This window comes from Spinacia oleracea, chromosome 1 (genome assembly GCF_020520425.1).
Source record: "Spinacia oleracea cultivar Varoflay chromosome 1, BTI_SOV_V1, whole genome shotgun sequence".
Lineage (NCBI taxonomy): Eukaryota > Viridiplantae > Streptophyta > Magnoliopsida > Caryophyllales > Amaranthaceae > Spinacia > Spinacia oleracea.
The window spans coordinates 127,247,089-127,267,698 of NC_079487.1; the positions used below are offsets into that span (position 1 = coordinate 127,247,089).

The following is a 20,610-nucleotide window of genomic DNA, read 5'->3' on the forward strand; positions in this document are numbered from 1 at the left end:
TAGGCGGACTGCCTAGCTCACCTGAAAGGGTGACCCATCCTTTCGGATGAAATACCAATAGGTCCAATATGATGATTTATGTAATTTAGATCGTTGGAGGTCCAATAAGAGTAACTACGGTAACTATGGGCATAAGAGCATCTCCAATGGTTGTAGCTAGAGACTAGCTTGAAATTTATAAAAGTTTCAAGCTAATAGGTAGACCGGCCATTGGAGTGAAAAAAATAATTACCTTGGTCAAGCAAATTAGTTTGTTAGCTCTCAAAATTGCCAAATAATTAATTGACAAGTGGACAAGTAAGACAAATTTAAATAACAAGCTAGTTGCTAGCCATTGGAGCACAATTAGCTAAACAATAAAATAGCTTGAAATGTTATGTGGCATAAAAAGCTAATTGTCAAATTAGCTTACCATTGGAGATGCTCTAAATGGGATGAACTATATTAGACTTCAAAGTACAAATTCACCTAATCCAAAAAACATTAGACACCCGTAGACATTTGGATATACACGCTGAATGCCGTTAAGAGCATCTACAATGATAAGCTAATTTCTAAATTAGCTTGTCATGCCACATAATATTTTAAGCTATTTTCCTTTCTAGCTAGTTAGTACCCTAGTGGTTAGCTACTAGCTTGATATTTAATGTAGTCATATTTGTCAATTAATATTTTAATTTAATTTAATTTAATATAATTTCATTGGCCAAGTTTTTTCAAGCAAATTAGCTTAAATAAGCTAATCTGCTTGGTCAAGCTAATTTATTATTTCAACTCCAATGGTCAAGCTAGTAGCTTGGAATTTCTAAAAATTGCAAGCAAGTCCCTAGCTAGAACCATTGGAGATGCTCTAAGAATCAAGTTTCATGACCTTGAGTATTACTAGTTTACTACCTCTATTTCTGAAAATACTTTATCCTTTGAAAAATAAGTCCAAAGTATGAAAATTTTGGCTATAAATTCTCGTTATTATATACATCAAAACTTTACATGTAAGATCTTGTTAGATTAGTCTCGGTATATTTTTCAGAATATCAACATTTTATCATTTTCAAATACGAAATTGGATATATTTTTATTAGTAGTTAAACATTGCATTGGAGTTCATGCAAATAGTAACTGTAAAGAACTTTATGAAACGGAGGTAGTACATAGCAAAACCTTCAATTTTATTAGCTCTATATCGTTGCTCACCCTGCACATCCCAAAAACCGCCTATGCACGTACCCTGTCTCATTATCCAATAGTAGCAATGGAGTATTCATGTTCTACTTATATTTTTGTAAATAAAATCACAAATTTTCATCTAAATTTCTATGTTCTTTAAGCAAGATCAGTTGGAAAACTAGTACCACAAATATTTCTCTCTTTACATATGTAAAATCGCATAAGTATTGTCGTGGGTTTGTTTATGGATTTTTAATTAATGTCCGGCGTTTGCTAAAAACACTGTGTATTCATGGTGAAAGGACGTTTATTCCCTTTACAAGAAATCACCTCCTCTTCCCCCTTCGCGGATGTAAAAGTTAATAAAATGGAATTATTTGTGATTTAAGTGGGCTCGTAATAAAGTAAAAAATAATAACCCACGTACGCTAAAATTGTCAAATACCCACTTGTATCATCATTATATGAAATTCAACTACAGTTCTTTAATACTTATGTTGGTCAAACATGTAATTCCTAAAAAAATTACAAAATATAGGTAATATACGGAGTACCTTTTGAGTTGATGAATTGACTTTGCTATATGAAAAAATTCACACAAGAATTATAAAAAACAATATATATTTGAAAATATAATTTGATAATAATCCAAACATTCCTACCGCTTTTACGCAATAACATTATAACAAAATACTCCGTAATACGGTTTGAAAGAGGTATACAAGTAGATTATGCAAAAGTGAAAAAGACTCCAATTAAAAAGGGATTGGAGGAATTTCATTTTTATTGATCCTTTAGCTACACACAAATTACCTTTTTATTTAAAAAAGAACGAGAGTCCATATACAATAAATCTCACGTTCGAATCTTGACCCATTTATAATTTGTTTAGTCTTCACGGCTCATTCACAAAAATAATTAAGAAAATAATAGGAGACGTACGATTAAGCTTTAATGAAACTGAGCAAATGGAAGAAATTAGTGATACGAACCGGTGAGAGACCCAACCACACCAAGCGGAAATCATCTGTATAATCAAGAGCGTCGATAACGCCGCACACTATATTAGTTGAAGTACTACTAGGACAATACTCGAGTTGATAAAAGCTCGAATCAACACTACTTCTCTCTATCTTTAACCAATTAGCAGCTGTCGTTTGCGAACTCGGTTTTCCGATACTTCCTCCGGTAGATAAGTATAATTTACCGGAGTTAGCATCGGGGGTGAGCTGCCATGCCCCTTGAGAGCAGACGGTAGATGTGGTGTTGTTGAATATTATGTTAAGGTCTGAAGAAATGTGGATATGTTTGTTTGATGGGTCAGATGGGAGGAACGTTATTGGGGATTCCCCGTTCCAGCCTTCGGCTAATTGGGCTACGTATTGAGGGCATTCGGGGTGGTTTGGTTTTGATGCGAAGACTAGGCCACCCCCGATTTGGAGTTTCGATAGTTCGGTGCGGACGTAATAGGGTGAGCCTGCTTCGAGTGGGTTCCCTTCGACGTCTAGCACGAGAGAGTCGTCGTCGGCTGCGGTTGCTATAGTAATCGTAAGAGATAAGATAAGGAGGATTGTGGTTGAAAGTTTTTTTTTTGGTTCGAAAGAGTTACTTAAACCATTACTTTAACAAAAAATTTACAAGGCATCATAGTTTCAGATAGTTTCCACTCTTGGTGGAGCAAAATTACAGCCATCCACTTCATGTGGCACAAAAAAACAGCCATCTATGGCGCAACCGGGATTAGAGTTTAAAGTTTCCAAAAAAGAGATATCATTGTTTTCAGAGATACTATCAGCTTTGTTAGGGGGGGTGTAGACTAACTCCTTGATGCGACGGATTCAGCAGCCTCCTTGCCTTCCTTGCTACGTGATCCACTTCCTTCATCGAATCTCGCCTTCTTGTTTGCAAAAACAGGCTTCTTTGGCTTCTTAGGAGTTCCCTGCATTTTCCATATATGTTAGAAAGCCATGTTGTTGGAGTTGTTTCCTCGCCTATGCTATCAACTGCCACCTTACAATCTGAGATTACCACAGTATCCTCCCACTTATTGACAGCAGCCCAAGATAGAGCTAGCAAGATTGCTTGAGTTTCAGCAGTTGTAGCTGACACTGTTGTTGTGGTACCAGCAACTCCATCTATATACATGTTGTTCTTATCCCTGCAGATAATTGCATAGGAAGCAAGCAAAGAGGTAGAGCAAAAGGAAGCATCCACTTTAACTATATACCTTACAAAGGAAGGGCTTTGAACAATATGCATTGGTCTATTGGGGGTGGGTTTGGGTATTTCAGTTTTGGCAAACTCTTTGGTCAAGGAAATTGTTTGAGTGGCCCAGAATTCAATGGGCTTAGATTCTTTCTGGAAAACCTACATGTTTCTTCTCAACCACATTCTCCAAATACAGAAGATAAAAACAGTTGCATGTTCTATATCTAACTCATCTACATTTTTGCTTTCAGAAACATTTTCCATGAACCAATTTTGAAAATCTGAGTTGGAGCATCTAACTTTGGGGATAAACTTGACTTTTGACCAAAACTCAACTGCCCTAGGGCAGCTGTAGAAGATATACTTGTCAGGGCAGAAAATGAGATTTTGGGGTTTGTTCTTTGGGGTTTGATTTGAAAGTTGATTAGCCATATTTTGGGGTTTGTTCTTTTGTGATTTCTGATTCTGACACTAAAATTGGTAAGAGAGAAGTAAGGAGTAGTTTATTTATAGACAAGGAAAACGAACTCAACTCACAGTTTCACTTTCACTATCACATTTGGACGGAAATTGGTGGAATTTGGATCGGTGGAGCATCACCCTCATCCATCGACCCACTCCAACCGGACACCCGGTCTACCCGTCACCCGTTTTGCTCATCACTCGCACTCTGTCTATTCATCACTGGCGGGTGAACCAGGTGGATCAAGTGACAATTATTAACCATAAAAAAAAATCAACCCATAATAATATGCATAATAGTTAACCAAAAAAAAGCTTATATACCTACACTTACTTTTGAAACGTATACTTACATCTCATCATGCATCACTTATAACCAAAAAAATTTAAATTAACATCAACTATAATAAATGCTCCGTAATGGATTTACAAACTCCGTAGTAAAATGAATAGGTAATGGGTCGAGTGATGGAATAAAAAACATCACCCGCATCCGATCCACATCCATTACACATGTGACTTGGCTCATCCACTTTTCTTTCCTTACTCTTACACATCTCTAAATAAAACTTCTATGAACATTCCTTATACAAAAAAGTTGTAGTTAATTAATTAAGACAATTTTTTTTTCCTGAAATACTACCTTATACTCCGTACAAATTAAAATATTGTAGTTAATTACCTTGTAAAAAACTTATATTGCGAGACCAATAAAATTTTAGGCACATGTGTAGTATTTAGTTACTAACATTTTTTATAAGGTAGTTTTTTATGAATTTGTCATTAATTTATCATGTCTACTACTTCTTGATACAACTTCTTCAATTTTATGTTTGTACTAAGTTAAGATAGATAAAGAAAAGTTAAGATAGGTTTGAATGAGTTCAGTTTACTTGATATAAGTTTAGATAATTGCATACTTCGTACTACATAAAAGTCCAGAAAGAACAATTTCGATGATATGGAGTATGCATTATGTAGTATGGAGTTCTCCGTATAAGATTAGACAAAATAAGCCAATATAGCATAACAAATTTTGCATGGCCGCGTAATATTAATCATGTCTTTCAGATAAAAATGCACTGTGTACTGGATTTTAATCATTTTTATCACAAATTAAGTAGATAAGAACCGGAAGCCAGAATTCTAATCACCACTCATTAAAAAAACAAAACAAGAAAAATAAGGAATGGAAAAAACGTGTATGTGTATGACTATGTACTGGATAATTCCTCTACCACAATATTTAGGTGGTCCTTCATTGAACTATTTTTTCTAACAATTGTGTTAGTGTCAATGTGTCATATTGGTTGTTGTCATGTTGGATTAGAGGATGATGTATGAAGTGATTAAATGAGAAAGATAGTGCACTCAATATTGGTGGTCCTTGTTCGGTGTCTTTAGTACGTAGTACCATATTGTTCGTTAATTTTGATAGACATATCTTTAGTACGGAGTGTAACTGTATGTATCTAATAGGATCAAATATATATAATTTGGTTATGGAATAACCAAAATAACGTAATGGAGTATCAATGTACATGAAATAGTAAATAATAAATAGTAAATAGTAAATAATAAATAAAAAATAAAAAATAATAAATAATAAACAATAAACAATAAACAATAAATAATAAATAATAAATAATAAATAGTAAATAGTAAATAGTAAATAGTAAATAGTAAATAGTAAATAGTAAAATAAATAATAAATAATAATAAATAATAAATAATAAAATAAATAATAATTAATAATAAATAATAAATAATAAATATAATGTTAATATTTATAACAATACTCACAATAATAAATAATAACTACAATAATCATAATTATTTATTAATAACAATAATTACATATAATATTAATATAATAATAGTAATATTTAAGTAATAATAACGATATATATATATATATATATATATATATATATATATATATATATATATATATATATATATATATATATATATATATATATATATATATATATATATATATATATATAAGTAATAGGAAAATTTGTAATTATTAATCCAACCTTTGCCCGGTTTTCTTTAATTAAGCCTACCTATGCGATATTTCTAAATAATCCAACTTTTATGACCCAACTACTATTATTAAGCCTGGATGACCGGTTACCTGCTACAAAGTCAAGGAAAATTTGTAATTATTAATCCAACCTTTGCCCGATTTTCTTTAATTAAGCCTACCTATGCGATATTTCTAAATAATCCAACCTTTATGACCCAACTACTATTATTAAGCCTAGATGACCGATTATCTGCTACAAAGTCAACGTTAAAAACGTTGACAACCTAATGTTGGTTTCCCTCCTAAAATATTGGACACGTCATCATCACTTGCCACCTAAACAAGGATTTCATTTTTTTTCAAAAAATTCTTAACCCTTCTCTTCTCTGTACCGTGTTTCAATTCCTCTCTCCTCCATTACTGCTGCTTCAACCACAATTATACTGGTTCATGACATCATCAGCGATTTTCTTGTGGAAATAGGTGACTTCATCCACGCGCATTCAAATTTCGTCTCCAAAATCGTACAATTGAAGGTGAACTTACGAACCTTAGCGTTTTTGTTCATTTTTTGATAAATTTTGAATTTTGGGCTTCCTTGAGGGTCAGTTCGTAAAAACCCGAGTTGTTGCAATAATATAGTTTTTTTTTTTTTTTATGTTGTGGGATGTTGGTTATTGTGGTCTTGTTGAAAATTTAGAAAGAAAAAAAAACCTTGAATTTGAAGAAGATCCAGGTCCAACAGGCAATTGCAGGCAATTGCTTTACCCCAGCCATAGCAATTGCTGATTATTTTTGATGAACTTCGAATGGAGAGGTATGACCGTATGAGGGATCGACAATGGTGGAGAAGAGGTAGAAGAGAAATAATGGAGAGGAGTGGAGGGATGAAGCAGAAAATCGCAGAGGAGAGAGGAACGAAAATTAAAATAGCAATTAAAGAAAATAAGGGAAAAAAAGGTTAAAAAAAATTATAATTGTTATATGCCACGTAAGGGTGAATACCGCCTATAGCAGGTTAGTAACTTGTTAGGCTTAATAATAGTAGTTGGGTCATAAAGGTTGGATTATTTAGAAATATCGCATAGGTAGGCTTAATTAAAGAAAATAGGGCAAAGGTTGGATTAATAATTACAAATTTTCCTAAGTAATAAATGTCAATTTTAATTGCAATATCAAGAATAAAAATGATTGCAAAGAAAGATGAATCTGTTCTTTTGAACAGAACTGAACTGAACTTAATAGAGCAGAGCTGAACTGAACTTAATAGAGCAGAGCTGAACTGAATTGAATGGAACTACAAAAAAGTCCAAAAGAACAGAGCCTAAATGTACGTAGTATATATAAAGTATTAAATGTATCTATTTGGTTTTTTTTTTTTTAAACAAGAAATGGTAAGTAAAAAAGGCTAGCCATTAGATTTGAACATGCAACTAGCACTTTGGCAGCAAGCATTTAATACCAACTTAGCTAAGTCAGAAGAAGTAGTTTATAAATGCAGCTTCTATTATACAACATATATATTCAATCTTAAGGGGGGCCATGGCCTACCCAGGCTCCCACTAAGTCTCGCCACTGGTTTACCTGATTATCGTTGAGCCATGTTTTATTTTTGGGAATTTATGGTTAATAAGGAATATAATACTCTGTACATTTTTTAAAATTATTATGTACATTCGAGTGTACCGTGCACACAAGGTTATTTTTATGCACATTGGTGGCCCATATCATATTTTCTCCTCACATGTAAGGAGAAAATGTGAGAGGGTGCACGGTGCAACCGGGTGCATGTAATAGAGGTTGTTTTTTCGCATATCAGATATGTGTGGCAACGCACATATCAACTAAAAGACAAATAGCTAAAAGACAAAAAAGGAAGTACCATTCATGTTAAAAGAAGTACCATTCTGTAAAAAAAAACACCATTCTAAAAAAAAAAGTACCATTTTTGTTTTAATAAGTACCATTTAATTTCTTTTTTGTCCTTTTTCCTATTTTGTCTTTTGTTCTGATATGTATTTGCCCATACATATCTGATATGCGCAAAGCCTTCCTCGCATGTAATATGCTCAAGTATATTTTATCGCATTAGTAATATGATGCAGTACTGCAGTTTTAAGGCTTGCTTGAAATACAAAATACTTTGTACTTTCATATTTATTTTTGGGAATTTTCAGATAGTGTTGTATGAAACACATTTAGGAGGGATTTATAGAGAGTTGAGACCAATTTTTTTGACATTGTATCAACCGATGAGATTAATATAATGGTTGGAGTTTTCTAATTTTGTAAATTCTGCCAGGCTAAGAAGAGGAAGTTATCTAATTCATTGTTAATGTGGGAATGCTTGGTCGAGATGATGTATTGGAATGCCAAAGAAGCTAGATTGGGTTCTCTAATGCGTAGTAGAAGCTACCACTATATATGTAACAATAGCTTTTAATGTCCTCCTATTAATAATAGATACGTAGTACATAATACGGAGTAATTTTTTTTGTAAATGTGAACATATTCATTACACCTTCAATTTTTTTTTTTTTGGTAAATGTGAACATATTCATTACACTTCTTTCACTTGCAAATAAGAATTATACATTTTTCTTTGATTAAATAACTAAGAAAGCAATGTCATATATGTTATACAAAGTAGAAAATAACTTAGTACGAGTAGTGGACTATTGAAACACCAGCAAATTGTGTTTGTAATAACCAATTGATATTCAATTGCTAACATCCTCCTTTTTCTCCTTACTAGGTAAATGATAATTATAAACCAGTAAAAACAAACTCCTTCCGAAAAGTTAGTTAAAAAATAAGAGGAAGAGAAAAGACTTAACTATATTTTGACATTACATGAATTCCCAAGTGTCATATCTTTCCTCCTCTCTCTAGAAAACCCATTTCACCGCCTTCACTTTGGGGGGTTTCCCTTGAACTCCCCATTTCCCACCATTTTTACCTATCCCCCCTAATATCATCTCCTCATCCTCCTGGTAAGGCATCTGGCCTCCTGTAAACCACCCCTCGCATTTTCCCTTTGCATTGATCATTGTCAACAACAACAACAACAACAACAACAACAACAACAACAACAACGAATTATCATGTAGATAAATAGAAGGAAAAGATCCAAGGAGGAGACTATCTAGGAGGTGATAAGGCGATGAAAACGTGCCTTAGATCTTCCCCAAAAATACCATGGAGGTTACCATTATTATTATTCATTGCTTTTATTTTCCTATGTTCAATAGTTGAGGTATGTCAAGCCAAACCCAAACCTAAAGCCAAAGACAAAGACAAAGACGTGGATGAGTTTGGTGATCCGAAAACAGGTTCTGATGCCTTTGGAGGAAGCTCTGGTTCTGGAGGACCCCCTGGACCTCCAAAGATCCCCAAAGAAGCCCAAAGTTGTGATGGTATTTACATCTCCTACAACTTCTTAGGGCGTGAGAAAGAGTACCCTCATGTAAAGAACACGACAGCCCAATCGTGGGCCTTTAAGTCTCAACTGCAGCTCGTGAACATGGGGATTACCGAGCTCAAGACATGGAAGGTCTTTGTCGGGTTCCAACATAAAGAGCTTTTGGTGTCGACTGATGGAGCTGTTTTGGTGGACGGGGATGATTTTCCTGCCCAAGTTGGTATCAATGGTACCACTATTGCAGGGTATCCACAAGCGGATCTCAAGACCTCCATCGATACAGCTGGAGATTTTACCCAGATTGCGGTGCAGGTTGGCCTTAAGGGCACTCAATTTGGGGTCAAGCCTCCAGGAATCCCAATGCCTAAGACCATTAAGCTTCAAAATGATGGTTTCAAGTGCCCTGCTCCCTCTAAACGCAGTAAGTTTCATCGATACAATTTTTGCAATTTATACGTTGCATTTGCTCCATATATGAAATGAGACTGCATTTGTCCATTTTCGACCATTAACATTAACAGCTTCAAGAATAACAATCAAGCAACCAAGCCTGTAAAATAAGACAGGGGAAGAAGCTCTCCTTAGCCCCCTGTAACCCATTTTTCAAAACCATTAAGAATTTCTACTTCAATATTACTTGAGATAAATCATCATTTTTCTCGTGTATTATAATGTGTTTGGACAGAAAGCAACATCTATTTATGTTGTCGGAAAGACAAGAAGTTCAAGGTGAACAACAGGCTGAAGTACACAAAAAAGAAAGCCGGTGACCTGAACATTATGTACGATGTGTTGCAAACAAGCGGTAACAACTACATGGCGCAAGTAACAATGGACAACGATCACCCATTGGGTCGCCTAGACCATTGGAATTTAACATGGGAGTGGATGAGAGGAGAATTCATTTCCACAATGCGGGGCGCCTTTACCCACCTCAAGGATCCGGCTCAGTGCATTTATGGGCCTGCAGGCCAATACTACCAGGATATGGACTTCACTCAAGTGATGAACTGTGAGAGGAATCCAGTAATATCTGACTTGCCTGCTGAAATGAAGGATAATGAGAAGATAGGCAAGTTGCCTTATTGTTGTAGGAATGGCACTGTGTTGCCCAAGATTATGAATGAGACCGAGTCAAGATCTATTTTCCAGATGCAAGTGTTTAAGATTCCTCCCGATATGAACCGTACTGCTCTCTACCCACCCCAAAATTGGAAGCCCACGGGTGTTCTCAACCCCAACTACAAGTGCGGCCCTCCAATACGAGTCGAACCCTCAGAGTTTCCAGACCCCAGCGGATTGCAGGTACTTTAATAACAAACATATTTTGCATCCCCATAAGTTTATTGGACATTGGGATCTAACTAGAAACATATATGTAATCTAATGGGTTTTGTAGGCTACTGTTTTGGCAATAGCAAGCTGGCAAGTGGTGTGCAACATAACCCGTCCAAAGGAGAAGCAAAACAGATGTTGTGTGTCATTCTCGGCCTTCTACAACGAGTCAGTGGTGCCATGCAACACCTGTGCTTGTGGGTGTGACAACCTTCCAGAAGATAGACAATGCAGCACCAAAGCACCCGCCATGCTCCTCCCCCCCGAGTCTTTACTTGTGCCCTTTGATAACCGGACCGACAAAGCCGTTGCTTGGTCAAAGATCAAACACTATCAGACATGGGACCCATTGCCCTGCCCTGACAATTGTGGGGTCAGTGTCAACTGGCACGTCGATGCAGACTATAAAAGCGGGTGGACTGCCCGCATGACCATCTTCAACTGGGGTGACACTGCCTTTGAGGATTGGTTTGTTGCGGTTCAGATGGGAAAGGCATCACAAGGGTATGATAAGGCCTACTCTTTCAATGGGACAATGTTGAAGGACCTGAATGACACTATATTCTTGCAAGGATTGAAGGGGCTAAATTTCCTGATTGCTGAGACAAATGGATCCAAACCCAGCGACCCAAGGGTGCCCGGGAAGCAACAATCTGTCATTTCCTTCCACAAGAAGCTAAATTGGCATCTCAACATTCCTGCAGGTGATGGGTTCCCCAAAAAGCTACTCTTCAATGGGGAGGAATGTGCACTGCCTAATTTTGTTCCAGAAAAGAGTGGAGGCATCCCATCAAAACGGACGAATACTATCATTACTTTCCTCTTCACTTCTATCATCACCTTATTCTTGGTGAGATAACTGCAGATAGGTTCCGTTTTATTTGATTGATTGGACAAATGTTAATGAAAAATGCAAGTAGATCAAAATGAGGTATTCTCTAACTAATGTTCTCATCCACTCCAACCAAGAGTAAGCTATCATATGCAAGGGAAAATGTCTATTTTTGTTAAGTTCCAGAAATTCTACATCTGTCATACAAGTCGAGTGGTGGTGGATGTTGGTGAGTGTTTGAGGTGAATTAGGTCGATAATTCTTAAGCTTTGTACTTGAAGTTATCTGATTTCCATATAAAACACAAAATTTTCAGAAAGAAGAAAACACATAGCACCTCGAAAATTTTGTAATAGGGGCAGATTACGTCTCCTCTCAGTTTTCTATGCGTTAGAAGATGAAGAACGTATTATATCAAGCTAACTGTAAATACTTTCTTCTACCCCCCTCCCCCTTTTGCAGTTCTTTCTTTCTACTCATAGAGAAAGAGAACATGTTTCCTAAGATAGATTACTGTCTACAACAACAATTAGAAAACTCGAAAATAAGCGGCAAGCAGGCAAGCAATACGTTTCAAGAAAAAAAACAAAACAGATAAGGGCCAACAAGTGTTGATACGTTTAAATATGAGCCAATAAGTTCTAGATAAATAAATTTTGGTTCGTAAAATGGCTAGTCACTAATAAGTTCAGATTACTTGCTTTCAAACTTTATTTATCCTAATTAAAGAGACCAAAAAAATTGATGCAGAATCTTTGAGTACCCAAAAACTAACCAAACAGCAGAAATTGTATTGGAATTGCAAAACGAGTATACAATAAGCACAGACTAGAAGCTTTTCCTAATTATTGATTAGAAGAAGCAATATCTAAGTTGATGTTACATCAACATTCAATAGATTGGAGTTTACTAAAGCCCTTTTCTTTTCTCTTTTTTTTAACCCATCTTCCCAACCTATTTCTCTCTTTTTACATCAACAACTTTACGTATGCATTATGCGAATCACAACTATCACATAGGGCTAACCCGAGGAAATATATATCCATCTCAAATATGTTTTTACAAAAACATATCACCCCGCTAAACGACAAAATAGGCTAAAGACAAACGCTAAAGGACAAAATCAAATTTTTTGGAAAATGACATCTGTTTTTGAAAAATGGCGCCTATTTTAATGCTTGTCTTATCACTATTTTGTCGTTTAATGAGGTGATATGTTTTTGTAAAAACATACTCCGTATATGATATGGGGCACGCCACCCTCGGGCTAACCCTGCCTTCACGCTTGATATAATCATCAACAACTTCCATTTCTTCAAGTGAGATATATATGTACTTTCCTCTATCGTCCATGACTCCTAAAAGCCTTCCTGCAATTTTCAGAGCATAATCTTTTCATTTAGAAAACTGCATCAAATTTCTTCAATTATGACATTATTCACAACTTTCACATAGAACTACAAAAGTGCCTTGTGGATTGAACCAACATACAGCATACCCTCCAAGATATTATAAGCACAAGCTCAATATAAAGTAATAAAAACTATCAGCTGAGAATACTACAAATTTCTCTAGACAGACAAAACTCAAGTATTAAGGCCTAATACAGAGCATATCAGGGAACACTAGCAGGGTAAAACTATAGTAAGGAATCAAAAACTAGCATATCAATTACTACAACAACAGGGCTCGTATAAAATACTTTAAGAATTATCCAAATGGTTCTCCTTCATTTCTGCATAGCGATCTTGCTTGTGTAGCCTTGAGTCACGTGAAGCTTGTTCAACCTTCAAGAAAGAGAAACTTCACATGCATCTAATTAAACAGATCATTTCCAAAACTAACAACACATACCAAGTATAAGCAATCAAGAGCAACATCAAAAGTATAAAAACACCTCACACATATAAACCTTGATCATAAATAAAACCAACCTTCAACAGCTGCTGCAGCTGAAGATGTACTAGCCCTGGTCGTTGGCCTCCTACGCATACGACGAGCCCCAGTAGCGCGAACCACATTTCTCCCCTGAGGAGCCTGAAATATTTGCATTCCACCATCAAATTTTCATAAACCTTACAAATCCAAATTCAACAAAATAACTGAGGGCATTATTAGTAAATATGAGCAATGATTAGGTGTCATATTTATAGTAATATCAGAGGGCATTATTAGTAAATATGAGCAATCGTAGTGGTATGAAATCCTGGGCCTGTCGGAGGTAAGGTTTGGCCCCGAGATTCTGGTATGAGCCCATCAGAAGGTTTGCGTTCGGGGGTATTTAAGTAATATATTTTCCTAAGAAGGTATTTTTGTGATTTTTCTATATAAAAGTGGGTCACACAGAGGAGTCAAACCAGCTCGTTTAGTAAATGAGTTTTAAATATTTTATCTAGCTCGTTCGGTCAATTGCTTGATAAACGAGCTTTTTAGCGAGTTGTCCATCTTGCATTTGAAGCACTAGCCTATTCCCTTCGTCCACCTCTTCCGTTATCCTCTCTCTCTTATTCTTCGACACACCCTCATCCCGACCATGTTCCGCATTTTTCATTTGCTCCCTATTATTTTAAGTTGTCAAATGGACTTCCTATAGCAGGGTCATTAGTAATAATAGGGTTTTTAGGTGAACAATGGATTTAGAATGGTTTTGGTTGATAATTTTAAAACTTCTAAATTCCTTTGAATGGGCTTGGGCCTAAGGATAGGCCCATTAGAAAGGGTGGCTAATAGGTAATAACCCTGTATTCTAATTTAGTACTACATACTACGTAGTTGGGTAAGTTGTAGATCTAAGTAAGGGTGCGTTCTGTTCAATAATAAATAATAAATAACAAATAATAAATAATAAATAACAAATAACAAATAATAAATAATAATATTATTATTAATATTGCAACTTATTGGAACTTATTGGAACTTATTGTAACTTATTGAAACTTATCTGAACTTATCTGAACTTATTGTAACTTATCTGAACTTATCTGAAGTTATTGGAACTTATTGAAACTTATTGGAACTCATCTGAGCTTATCTGAACTTATTGGAACTGAAACTTATTTTTTTAAGGTGAACAAAACGCACCCTAAGGCTCTCTTCTTTTCAGTTTGGTATAGTATGATTCTTTCTTGTGTTGTCTGTTTTGAATGTTTTTTGTGAGTATTTTTTTTTCTTTCAGACATGATCTGATCTGATTTTTCTGGATCATTCTAATAAGTAATAAAAATAAGGTGAAAAGAATAGAGCCTAAATGATTAATATTGTTTCGTTGAACGCAATTTCGATGGTATTTTGGTTATTAAGTACAGTACGTACTTTGTATAACAAGAGGATTATCAAGTGGGGAAAATTACATTGTCTAAACTCTAAAGGTCGATCAAGTACTACAAGGTACTCCATCTGATCATAAATACTTGCAATATTTTGGCTAACATACTTATCAATGCACTAGTTTTCCAACAATTATCACAAACAAATAAGTTTACTTCAGAAAAAAATAATTTTTTATTGATTCAGGTAAATCCAAATAAAAATAAATCGAAGAGAACGAAGCCTAAGTTTCAGCAATTGCGGAAACATAGTACATTGTTCTCCTTGTGCGGCAAATACTATTTGAATATTAAAATTTTCAAAGTTTTATTACAAATGCTCATCAACCGTTAATATATGGGTTTTGGATCCAGAGTTCTAAAATAACTCTACAAGGTAGAGTTTCAGCAATATCAACCATTGAATGAAAAATCAACGGCTCATAGATTATTTTTCCAAAATTCTCCCTATTTTTTCTCATGAATATTCACTCCCTGATTTTCCCTTTTCACTAATATGAGCCATTGATTTTAAAATGTATGATTTTGATAAAACTTTACCTTATAGAGTTTTATTAAAACTCTAGAGAATCCGAACTCATATATATGAGATCTTATTAGATTTGTTTTAATTTAATCAACACTTTTAAAGTTTTTTAATCCTCCTAAACACATCCACTACTATATATACTCAAAGTTTTAACTAGAAAAATAAAAAGTGTACGTGATAATGAATTTGGTATAGAGGGAGTAGTTGATATTAACTTAGATTTATATTCAAACATCATACTCTGTATTTATTATGTAATAAAAGTAACTCATGATTACACTCCAAACCATTGACTAATTAACTTTAATTAGCCAGACCATAGTTATTAATTAATCTTGCAATAATACTCCAACAATTGTTTTAAGCTTTCTTGAACCTAACCAAAAGAGGCTGACCACTAAAACCCAACAACCTCCTCCCATCTTCCTCAACAAAAGCACCAATATCTCCACACATAATCTTACAAAAGTTACAAACACCAGCACAATACACAATCTTATAATCATACTTCCCACTTCCCGCCTTCTCTATCTTAAACCAGTTACTAACCGTTTGCACTCCAGGATTACCGATTTCTCCTCCGACACCAATGTACCGCCTTCCGGTCTCTTCATCGATGGTTAACTCCCAAGTGTTGGATTGAACGCAGATGGTGGAGGCATCGAAGACGAAGTTGAGGTCAGTTGAGACAAATATCTTTGTGTCTTTAGGGTTGACCGAGTAGAACTTAAGAGGTAGGCCATTTGAGACTTCATGGTTTTCTTGTGCTACGTAGAGTGGACATACTTCAGTGGTGTTCTTTGATAACATTGTTAGCCCACCGCCTCGGCCGCGGACTACTGGGAGGATGTAGTAGTTGGATCGCGGGCGAAGAGGGTGGCCATTGATGTCGAGGACGGCGGGGTTGGCAGCGGTGGTGGTGGGTGGAGAAAGGGATAAGAATAGGAGGATGGTGGCTGCTGAGAGGAAGTAATGGATCATTTTTTTTTGTTATTGTGATGTTTGACTTTTGGAGATTGGGATAGATGTGGAGGAGAACGAAAGGATGGAAGACTGGTATTTATAGAAAGCGTTAGTACGTGGGGAAAAGAAAAGGATGAGTTGTAGAGAATTGCATCCATGTCACCGTCCTCCAAGTTTGACTAGATCTCATAATTCATAATTGTATATTTTATATTTTTGAGGAGATGAACAAGAATTAATATTTTTTTTACCAGAATAAGAATATGATTAGATGCATGAAAATGTAATTGTTAAGCCTTGTGTTGTGTTTAGTTGCTCTCTTCTCTCCTTTTCTCTCTAGAGGTTACAAGGTTTCTTAAGCTGGAAATTCGGAAATTTGGCTACAACATAAATCGTTAGACCATCTTTTTGAGGAAATGAACAACATATATCGCTGTAATATACAATTTTTTTTGAAGAGATGGTCGTCTAATGAATCATGTTATAGTCGTGATCTCTCTAAAGATTGTATATTACAGCAATATTTGCAAGAGATCGATCAATATCCCACGGTACAAGATATTCAAGGATCGTAGTTTTGATAAAAGAATACCTTTTCTTTTGTTCAATTTGTTATATATTTGTTAAATTCATTTATTGTACATATCATATCATATGACTATTTATTAACGAATTAATTTTACTACTTCGTTAAAACAAAATAGTGTATTTAGTTGACTTTGTGTAATTGGTTCATGAGCATGTACATTGGGGCTCTTGGAGTGGCTCTCCAAGTAGCTCTTCAACAAGAACTATCTCTTGGCCAACATTGTGGCTCTTGAGTAGCTTTTCATGGAGAGCTACTTCAAGGTAGCTCTTGTCCAAGAGACCTTCAAGAGTTGATTCTTGTTGAAAAGTGGGGAGTAACTTTGAAAATTGGATAGTAATTTGGTTAAAAACACAATTAATTATGGACCACCAAATGGTAAGAGTGATAATGGAGAGCTCATTTGAGTAACCAACCAATGTTGAGTGTTTTTAAGAATGAATTCTTGAGTGTGTCTTGTAGAGAGATAGTGGTAGAGAGAGAGGGGAGAGTCCTCCAAGAACTCTTTTAAAGAGCCAACCAATGTACATGCTTTAAGTTGTCGTTTTGTCGCAAACCTATAATGATTTCTACTATGTTTTACTCCCTCCGTTCTTAAATAAGTGTCACATTTCCTTTTATGGCGTTCCCTTATAAGTGTCACATTTCCTTTTTTGGACACGTACACTTTACCAATATACCCCCTTAACTTCCCAACAATTACACCCCATACCTACCTTTTATTAAAAAATGTGCCCAAAAAATAATAAATAAAAAATTTAAAAAAAGACTTTTTAGAAAAGGGGAACACAAAACAGAGGGAACAGAACACCCTCCCTCTCTCACGTTCACCCCTCTCTCTCTTCTTCATTTTCCATTTTCATCTTCTCTCTCCTTCATTTTCATCTTCTTTGTTCTTCCCTCTCCACTCTCTCCCCTTCATTTTCGTTCGTGCTTCTCTTATTTCACCCACAAAATTCAAGACTTTGTTTTAAATGGTGAAATTTGACCATGAAAATTCCAGATCTGAAGTTTTCATGGTTATTTGACCTTTTAAACCTCGAATTTGGCTTTGGATTGTTAGGTATATTGAGTTTTTGATAATTTTTTAGTTTATTTTAGTTTAATGACGATTTCTAGGTTTGTTGTTGATAATTTGTTGTGATTTTATTGATTTTTTTTATTTGTCTGGGTTTTATGATTTTATGATTTTTTTTTTCCCGAATTTAGGGTGGATCTTAGGTTTTTGATGATTTTTTTGTTAGTTTTGTTCGAATTTTAGCTGAACCTTTTGATGTTCGATTTTTAGGGTTCGTTTCATTTTTGGTGAATTTGGGTTCGTTCGATCGATTTTTGATATTTCGAGTTTTAGGGTTTGTTCAACTTTTGTTCGATTTTTTGATAATTCGAGTTTTAGGGTTTGTTCGATTTTTGGTGAATCTGAGTTTGTTCGATTTTATTATGATTCGAGTTTTAGGGTTTGTTCGATTTTGGGTGAATCTGGGTTTTGTTCGATTTTTTGATAATTCGAGTTTTGTTCAATTTTTTTTGATGATTTTAGGTTTGTTCGATTTTTTGAGATTTTAGTGTTGTTCGATTTTTTTTGATAATTAATCCTGGATTTGTTTGAATTTTTTGTTCGATTTTTTGAAATTTTTGGTGAGTGGGTTGAGTTTTTTTGGATGATCCATGGATTATTGCTCTTGTATTTCTATTGGTTGATGTTTTTTTTGTTGTAATTTGATTGGTTGATTTTGTGGGTAGTGGATTGATGACATGACAATGTCTTTAATTTTCTGATTTTTCTCTCTTTTCTCACTTTACTTTTTGTACTTTATTCAATTAAACAATTATCTACTTTATCCTTTCCCCAAAAAAAACAATCCCAATCATTAACTCTTACACACTTTACAATTTTATTGATTACCGTGTCGGAGCACAAATGTGACACTTATTTAGGAACGGAGGGAGTAGTTAATTAGGGTATAATTTTCAATAGCTACAATAAAAATGTAGCTATTATCACTACAATAAATTGTATTATTAACGACGGGAAATCCCGTCGCGAAAGGCCAATAAACGTTGATTAACGACGGAAAATCCCGTCGCGAAAGGCCAATAATAGTTGATTAACGACGGAATTTCATGTAGCGAACCCGTCATAAAAAGGGGGCCGTCGTTAATAGAAAAACTCGTCGTTAACCCGTCGTAAAAGACATTTTGCGACGGTTATTCTCGTCATTGATTGTTTGTTTGCCCCGTCGAAAAAGGCTTTTGCGACGGGATTTTTGGCCCGTCGTAATCGCAAATATGATGGTGCAGGGGTGTGCACAGTGCTCTTGGTGCACTGGTGTCCAAACGACATGCAATAAATATAAAACGCGGATATCTTGTTGAATTCGGAGAAGAAAAGAACAAACGTTGTTTTTTTGATAAAAAAAGAACAAACGTTGTTCTTTTGTTAAAAAAAAGAACAATGACTGCTCTGTCCCTTTTTTTTCGTTCTTTTGTTTTTCACTCCATTTTTCTGATATATATACCTTTTTTTTTTATAATTTTCGAATCAGAATTTGTGAAGAGGAGAGAGAAAAACTATGGAAAGGAGAGAGAAACTGTGAAGAGGAGAGAGAAAGTAATGGAAAATTCTCAGATATTGGTTGATTTTTCTACTTCAATATCAAATTCTATTGATTCTTCTTCTTCAAATTTGAATTCCTCTGCTGATAATCCGATTTGTGAAGGTAATTTTTCAATTTTTTTAAAACGAATTACTTATTTATGATGATTTTGATTTCCATGTTCATTATTTTCATCATTTCAATTTATTTTGATTTTTTTGATCATTTCGATTTCTGCATTTCTCAATAACCTTGATTAATGTATTTTGATTCTATATTTTGATAATTTTGATGATTAATGTATCTTGATTATATATTTCTGATGATTTTGATTTCTGTTCTTTTTTCGATTTTATATGTTCTTTTAGTCTTATCTTTTGTTCTTTTATATATTGGTTCTCATATATGTATTAAGAGATTGTAATAATACAGAAAATAATTATTGAACATGTTGTTCTTTTTTGCTTTAGCTTGTTGTTCTTTGTTCTTTTTTGCTTTAGCTTGTTGTTCTTTTGATATTACACACTTCAGATCAAATTGTTCTTTTACCATTTTTGTTGTTCTTTTATCTTTTTTGTTGTTTTTTTTTTCACATGGTTAAAATAAGTGTTCTACATGATATGTTCTTTTCTGCTATTTTTAATGTTTTTTTTCTTTACTTTATTATGTTCTTTTATGCTCTATTGTTGTTCGTTTTTTATTGGTAATGTTGTTTTACATGGTTAAAATAAGTGTTCTACATGATATGTTCTTTTCTGTATTTATAATGTTCTTTTTCTTTATTTATAATGTTCTTTTAGGTTCATCCTCTTTTTGTTCTTTTGAGGAATTGCTCTGTTTATTCAGCCTCTCTTCTTGTTCTTTCAGCTGTTTTTGAAGATTTAACATCATTTGTTGCTGGTCAAGTAAAAGCTTTCTTTGCTCTTCAATACTGTACTTTTTGAAAAAAGAACAAACATAAAAGAACATTAAGATTTATATCTAATAAACACAAAAGAACAGAACAACAAACCCCAAAAAAAAAACAAAAACAAGTGCACCGTTCTTATCATGAACATGGCTTGTATTTCTTCTCCTTCCCCCTCATTTTTTTTTATTTTTTTATTTTTCATTTTCTATATATATAATATTTCTCCTATTGGATTCATA

The 20,610-nt window shown here is 34.5% G+C and overlaps 4 protein-coding genes across 4 annotated transcripts; 1 reads left to right on the plus strand and 3 right to left on the minus strand.

Moving 5' to 3' along the window:
* Positions 1 to 1,852: 1,852 nt before the first annotated feature.
* On the minus strand, positions 1,853 to 3,807 carry LOC110780105 (uncharacterized). The gene is made up of 4 exons (XM_056834522.1): positions 3,539 to 3,807; positions 3,196 to 3,325; positions 2,985 to 3,106; positions 1,853 to 2,787 (listed from the first exon to the last, which is right to left on the minus strand). Exons 1-4 carry the CDS (start codon positions 3,805 to 3,807, stop codon positions 2,112 to 2,114), a joined length of 1,197 nt encoding a protein of 398 aa, XP_056690500.1. The 3' UTR covers positions 1,853 to 2,111.
* A 4,940-nt stretch (positions 3,808 to 8,747) lies between these two features.
* Positions 8,748 to 11,878, plus strand: LOC110782975 (COBRA-like protein 10). Its single transcript, XM_021987264.2, has 3 exons — positions 8,748 to 9,714; positions 9,979 to 10,598; positions 10,693 to 11,878. The coding sequence occupies exons 1-3, from the start codon at positions 9,036 to 9,038 to the stop codon at positions 11,485 to 11,487; spliced, it is 2,094 nt and encodes a 697-aa protein (XP_021842956.1). The 5' UTR covers positions 8,748 to 9,035; the 3' UTR covers positions 11,488 to 11,878.
* A 143-nt stretch (positions 11,879 to 12,021) lies between these two features.
* On the minus strand, positions 12,022 to 14,008 carry LOC130459730 (uncharacterized). Its single transcript, XM_056827250.1, has 2 exons — positions 13,395 to 14,008; positions 12,022 to 12,830 (listed from the first exon to the last, which is right to left on the minus strand). The coding sequence occupies exons 1-2, from the start codon at positions 13,510 to 13,512 to the stop codon at positions 12,571 to 12,573; spliced, it is 378 nt and encodes a 125-aa protein (XP_056683228.1). The 5' UTR covers positions 13,513 to 14,008; the 3' UTR covers positions 12,022 to 12,570.
* A 1,527-nt stretch (positions 14,009 to 15,535) lies between these two features.
* LOC110782823 (kunitz trypsin inhibitor 5) lies at positions 15,536 to 16,342 on the minus strand. Its single transcript, XM_021987072.2, has one exon. It carries the CDS (start codon positions 16,294 to 16,296, stop codon positions 15,676 to 15,678), a length of 621 nt encoding a protein of 206 aa, XP_021842764.2. The 5' UTR covers positions 16,297 to 16,342; the 3' UTR covers positions 15,536 to 15,675.
* Positions 16,343 to 20,610: the final 4,268 nt, after the last annotated feature.

What these genes read in the sequence shown, in the direction of transcription:
- LOC110780105 (XM_056834522.1), bottom strand. Translation starts at nt 3,807, where the DNA reads ATGGCTAATCAACTTTCAAATCAAACCCCAAAGAACAAACCCCAAAAT. An exon ending in ATGTGGTTGAGAAGAAACAT is followed by an intron (nt 3,326 to 3,538) that starts GTAGGTTTTCCA and finishes AATTATCTGCAG; the next exon opens with GGATAAGAACAACATGTATA. An exon ending in ATAAGTGGGAGGATACTGTG is followed by an intron (nt 3,107 to 3,195) that starts GTAATCTCAGAT and finishes TGGAAAATGCAG; the next exon opens with GGAACTCCTAAGAAGCCAAA.
- LOC110782975 (XM_021987264.2), top strand. Translation starts at nt 9,036, where the DNA reads ATGAAAACGTGCCTTAGATCTTCCCCAAAAATACCATGGAGGTTACCA. An exon ending in CCCTGCTCCCTCTAAACGCA is followed by an intron (nt 9,715 to 9,978) that starts GTAAGTTTCATC and finishes GTGTTTGGACAG; the next exon opens with AAAGCAACATCTATTTATGT. An exon ending in CAGACCCCAGCGGATTGCAG is followed by an intron (nt 10,599 to 10,692) that starts GTACTTTAATAA and finishes TGGGTTTTGTAG; the next exon opens with GCTACTGTTTTGGCAATAGC.
- LOC130459730 (XM_056827250.1), bottom strand. Translation starts at nt 13,512, where the DNA reads ATGCAAATATTTCAGGCTCCTCAGGGGAGAAATGTGGTTCGCGCTACT. An exon ending in AGCTGCAGCAGCTGTTGAAG is followed by an intron (nt 12,831 to 13,394) that starts GTTGGTTTTATT and finishes TGAAAATTGCAG; the next exon opens with GAAGGCTTTTAGGAGTCATG.
- LOC110782823 (XM_021987072.2), bottom strand. Translation starts at nt 16,296, where the DNA reads ATGATCCATTACTTCCTCTCAGCAGCCACCATCCTCCTATTCTTATCC.